The sequence below is a fragment of the Mchenga conophoros genome, linkage group LG5 (genome assembly GCF_057382185.1).
Source record: "Mchenga conophoros isolate Kocher_MC1m ecotype Shallow Benthic linkage group LG5, M_conophoros_male_GT1.1, whole genome shotgun sequence".
NCBI classification, from domain to species: Eukaryota; Metazoa; Chordata; class Actinopteri; order Cichliformes; family Cichlidae; genus Mchenga; species Mchenga conophoros.
Window position 1 is genome coordinate 7,197,897 of NC_140530.1, and position 6,000 is coordinate 7,203,896.

The window sequence follows — 6,000 nt, forward strand, 5'->3', positions numbered from 1 at the left end:
CTTGTGACCATGAGATCATTACTGAACCTCTATGAGTAATCAGAGCAAAAGGCAAGTGTAATAACCGAATCTCCAAAACTGCACCAAAGTAGTGGAAAAAAAGAATATTTTGGTGGCGGTAATAGACTACAGGAAGTTATAAATCTTGGTATTCTAAACGTCTGTAAGAAATTTCATTTCAACACTGCAGACTGTAGCCTAGATGTAGCCACATTACATTGGTTATTAGTTTTCCTTAAAAAGCCTCAATACAGCATTTTGTTCACCAACACGTACGTTTTTCTGGAGCCAGTTTTCAGCTGCTGATATAGATATCTGCTAATCAGTGTTAAGTAACAAACCAATACAGTGTTAGAAATTCCCTCATGACCTCTGAAGCACTGCGTACTGTAATACTGGAAGGACCATTAGAAATGAAAAAGAATCAATTTATTATGCAGTATTTATGAACAGGGAAACTATCCAAACAAATTGTAAACCGGCTTTATAATAACGTTTAGTTGTGTGTTTTAACAAGCAAGACAAAAGCAAAACAGTCCACTACAGTATCTCACTAAGATGAACACATATAATTAGTATGTAATATATAATTTTTTATACATCCTTCAGTCCATGAATAGCCATATAGTCAGTGACACCTTAAAGGCAATCGCACATAAAGCATCTTAGGTGTTAGGCAGCTTTATTGTTCTCTAGATCCTCCTGGTGTCGAAAACTTTACAGTCATGGCAAAAAGAAAGTACATGCTGTGTCTGTTCTAAGATTTTATATATCAAGACATAATCAGAAATTATCAGTGTCATAACATTAGGCAAATATTACCTGACACATGCCATATTACACTGTGTCAGTATTTGCAAAATAGCTGTATGTAAAAAACTAAGGACACCCCATGTTTCAGTAGCTTGGAGACCCACTTTTGGCAGCAATAACTTGAAGTAATAAATAATTGTTTGCTGTATGATTTCATTGGTCTCATATTGTGGACCTGCTCTTCTTTACAACACAGTTTCAGTTCACTGAAGTTTGCATCACACCATTTCAGGGTCACTGCAAAAAATACTGATTTGCTTTTTCAACCATTAAGTTAAACACTTGCTGCTTTGTTTAGGAGCATTGTTACATTGCACGATCAAAATTGGGTCAAGCTTTAGCTGTTAGACCGACGGCCTCATATTTCACTCGTGAATGCTTTGGTATACTGAGCGGTTCATGGTTGAGTCCAGCTGCTGTAGCTGCAAAACAAGCCAAGATCATCACGCCTCCACCACCGTGCTTGTAGTTGGCATGGTGTGCATGTTTGTGCTGATATGCTGTGTTTGGTTTTCTCCAAATATACACTCCACTCAATTCAATTTTATTTATATAGCGCCAAATCACAACAAAGGTCGCCTCAAGGCGCTTTATATAGAGAATGTTAGAAGAACACTGTTAAAGAAGCCTTGTGGTTGCCATGTTCTTTTTGGGGGAAAGGGGGCTTTCTCCTGGCAACCCTGCCCAACAACCCATACTTGTTCATTCTTTTTCTAATGTTACTGTCATTAACTTTGACATTTAACATGCTAACTGATGCCTGTAGTGAGTGAGCTCAACTTTGTGAATAATCTTCCGCACTGTAGAATAACGAACTACAAATGGTTTGGAAAATACCTTATAACCCTTCCCATTTATCTCTAAGATTAGTGCTGATGTCTTTTTTCCTTAGCAACATGTTAACACCTGAATGCTCCGGCACAGCAAACTGCCAAACCTTCTGCTGCATAATTCCTGTTAAATAAATAATGACCTGATATGTGATATGCCATGTTTTGTACTTCTGTCACATTCCAGATAGGACAGAATTCTTTCAGCACATGAGAAGGATTTAACTGTTTGTCTACAGCTCCGAAAGCTGTAGTAAACATTAGATGACTTTGTTCTCCAAACCAAGTCACTCGTCTGCATATTCCTAGCCTAATTAAGAAATGCTCCAAACCTCTCTAATTTTTGCATAGTTTTGATTTCCTCAAAAAGCCACAAGACTGTCATCCCAAAATGCTTCTCATTACTAAGTGAATACATGCACTGTCCTAACAGAAAACCTAACATATAATTATTCACCACAGCACCTGATATGAGCTAGAGAAAGCTTCCCAAGGCTCCCAACAGACAGACAGCGAAGCAACTGCCAGAATGCATGACAGCCTGCAGAAACTATCCCATCAGCAGAATGAAAATTCAGCAGTTGCATCCCTTTCCTGTGTTGTTTACTCATCGCAACAAGCACTAGATTCACAGGAAGACATTCAGCTGCATTTCTCTGCTGTCAGTACGCTTGAATTCGGTGGAAGACAAAATGTGGTATTGTTCAGCATAGGCAGAAAAAAAAGATGTGTGTAAACCAACATCTCAGGAACCACTCCACAATATTCCCTCTGACTGCCACAAGCTTAGTTGAGCAAACTCACGTAATCTTAACCGACCTCCTTAAATGAAAATATCTACATTCATTAAACCAACATTGACTTTAGTCTGTGAGCCCCCAGGGATGACAATGGTGTAAGTGAACTCCAGCAAAAGTAGCTTTACATTTGACTTCCAATGGCTGCCAGCTACCAGCTGCTCTCCGGTGTGGTAACATAAAGCAGATTAAACCTGCAGCAAAACTGAACTACAACCCTGTCATCATCGAGGCTTGCAAACATAAAGTGCTTTTAGGTGATGTAACATATCTTCCAGAGGCTGTCAGCAGCTGTGAACAGCTGGCTAAAACAGGGCGTTTTGACTGGACAAACCAACATGGATTTGTTTGTCTCCAGGGAAAAATAGAAAAATGTGGTTGAGAACTTTGAGGGTATTTGTTTCTGTCAGCTTGTTAGCAGTTCAGTTGTAACTGGTAAACTACCAGCACTAGGAAGACTGTGTAGGGGGGTAATGCAGTACAATTTACTGTTAGTTGTAGATAATCAAGGTCGCTCCATCCGCCCTCTATAACACTAACTGCTGACTCTGTTGCAGCACTGACTGAACGGCTTTATCGCTGTCTTGATGCACCCTAGTCAATCTGAGAACTGATTGTGAACGGTCACAAGGGCAACAAGATCGCAGGTTCATTGAACAAAGTTGCATTGATTTTGGTCCTGCCCTGTCTCTTTCTCTAGTGTGACTCTAGCATTCATCTGATGTACTGACCAGAGACAGCACAATATAAAAGATGGATATAATCACTATGACGTCACCCACAGTTTGTGATGTTCCATTTTGAAGGCTGGATATGAGTCGGTTTGTTTGTTTTATCATTTTTGTTGTTTAGAAATCAGATGTGACACATAAGGGGCGGGCCTGGCTTGGAAACCACATGTTCATTCGCTTGTCAATCACAATATGTCAGCAAATGAGCATCTGCTGAAATATTTTCCTTTCTAAAATTTGGAATAACCAAAATTTTCAAAATGATTGGCTGAGACCATAAACTGAGCAGGGAAGTGTTATACAGAGGACCAAGTTTGTTTGTTTGTTTGTACTGTTTGTACTGTGACGCGGTTTTGTTTAGAGCCATTGACAGAACATTGTACAAAAGACTAAGTATTGGTGATTTATACATCTGGCTACACTGACCTCCACAAACAGTACAGTTCATGACTCAGTAGTACATTAATGTAAAATAAATACTTTTCTGAAAGAAAAAAACTTTAAACAAATCCATAAATTACTGCTGCTCACTTAAAAATATATATGAAGGAGGAGGGGAGGACGTAGCTCAATAGGTAGAGCATTCGCCCCATGATTGGAAGGTCAGGGGCTCAAATCCACCAAAGAGCTACCCTGAGGTAGCCCTGAGCAAGGCACCATCCCTACACACTGCTCCCCAGGCGCTGGATTGGTGGCTGCCCACTGCCAGAGAGTAATTTCCCTACAGGGGATTAATAAAGTATACAAAAAAAAGAACAAGGCTTTTTTATTTTCCATACCAGCTATAAAACATAGCAGTTTAGCCAAACCTGATCACAGTTTGTTGTGTGACAATTTAAAACACACGTGTACACGACATCGCTATAACAGCAGATTGTAACATTTTCTATTTGGCTTATGTTGTTTAAAGAAAGTAGTTTTTTCTTTTCTATTTACAGCTACTGTGGATTCAAACTGGGAAAACCAGGTTTTTCTTTTCTAGCACTACACTGAATATGTTTTCACTGACTGAGTCCCTGAAGTATTGCAGTCTACTATAAACGTTTTAGTTTTTCATGGCACTGGCCTCTCAAACAAATCTGATGCAGAACTGTAACTAAGGCTGGTTTTGCTTGATAAACTTCACACATTCTTCAAAATCACTGTGTGTGCTTTTTCCACTAGTGCCCAGAAGAGAGGAGATATAGGTGATGCTAAAGGCTGTCTGTAGGGGAAGGTTTGATCTTTAACTTCATCTCACCTGGCAGTTCCTCATCTGTCAGTAAAGAACATCGGGAAACCCTTAATGCCCCTTCAGTCTTCATTCAGAATAAGACTTGCATTTTTCTTACTTTGCTGTAGGTTAACCCCCTGCTCCCTAAATCACACAGACACACACTTGTGTGTCTGTTTCCAATCAGAGTTGGGCCTATATCCAGTGTGTGTGTGTGTGTGTGTGTGTGTGGTGGAGGGGGAGAGAGATGTATGTGTATATGCATGTGAGCTTCATTTCATACATTTCCCCCCAGCCCATGCTGTTTAAACCTTTAAAGAGCTGGGACAATGGCCAATAACACAAGTAAACACACATTTAGGCTGTGATCCAAACACAGAGATGCGTTTTTAAAATCTAAAATCTGTTTCTCATGTCAGGATTGGTGGCTCTACCAGAAAATACTGCTCTGTGTCTCAGGGTGATGTTATAGGGGCGCCAAAAGAGAAGTGGGTTACTGCGTAAAGTAACCACAAGGACAAGATTTTAATCTTACACTAGAAATAAAAAGAAACTTTACAAACTGTAAGGAGAGCCGGAAAACTTCCCCTCGCTGACCTGGAGAAAGAATCCAGCTCTGTGGCCGTTCCTGGCACTTTACCTGGATGAGTTCTTGAAAAATTCCACAGAATAGCCGAAGTAACTCCCCGGGGGTCCAGTGAAGACGACGCGGTTCTCCGTGTCCAAGTTAAAAGCGGCGCCAAGCTGAAACCAAAGCACCACTACAGGTAGAGCCAGCACGGCGCACTCACAACATTTTCCCCAAGACCGGGTAGGTGAAAGTCCAGGAACGGTACCCATCTCTTGTGCTGCGCGTCTCTTCTTTCATTGAACAGCCGCAGCGCCGCAAACGCATCATGCGTGCTGTTCCTTCCGCGGGACGCCTTTGGAGTCGTAATCATAAACTGGTGTCCTGAATATCCTCTCCTTCAGATGCAACAGGTCCGGTGTAGAGTCCCACAGTGAACGATGAACTGTAAAGGAAGAGGGTCAGAGTGAGAGGGAGGGGAAGAGTGCGGCCAGATATGGGGGTGGAGTTTTTAAATATTACCAGACAGTCTGGTTCCCAAAGAAAAAAATGCTGTAAAAAGCTAAAAGGCACGAAATCTGAAATATCACAGCAGAACCTCAAGTGTGGGCTAAAGCTCTTTACCTCAAGGCACCGAAGAGAGAAGTGGTTATTTCAGCATTGCACATTGTAAATAAACAGGCCACTACTGTAAGTTACAGTGACTCCAAGCTGCAGTATCAAAACTGTATTTCACTTCTACAGCAAGAGAAGATGTATTTTTGCAGTACAATAATCATACTATAAAAACTTTGCATTTTACAATACTGTAATTCAGTAAATTTGTTTTTTAATTTGATGCACATAAATATATATTAACATTTCCACTATATTATTATATAGACAAACAAAACTGCAACACATTTTAGCTAAATGCATATAAATGCTAAATGCAGTCATTTTATTAACGTTTGGATTAATGTTAGCTGAACTTTTTATTTATTCAAATGTAGCCCTGTTAAATCAATTAAACTCTCTTGTTGCCTCATTTCGATTTACATGTCAATGC

At 40.2% G+C, this 6,000-nt stretch overlaps 1 protein-coding gene across 1 annotated transcript in view; it reads right to left on the minus strand.

Annotated features, from left to right (window-relative positions):
• Positions 1 to 5,375, minus strand: part of LOC146573678 (integrin alpha-5-like) — a 52,234-nt gene extending 46,859 nt beyond the window's left edge. The window contains exon 1 of the mRNA XM_085272981.1: positions 5,025 to 5,375. Within this exon, the coding sequence (XP_085129107.1) occupies positions 5,025 to 5,224 (200 nt within the window). The 5' untranslated portion in view covers positions 5,225 to 5,375. The remainder of the gene's footprint in view (positions 1 to 5,024) is intronic.
• Positions 5,376 to 6,000: the final 625 nt, after the last annotated feature.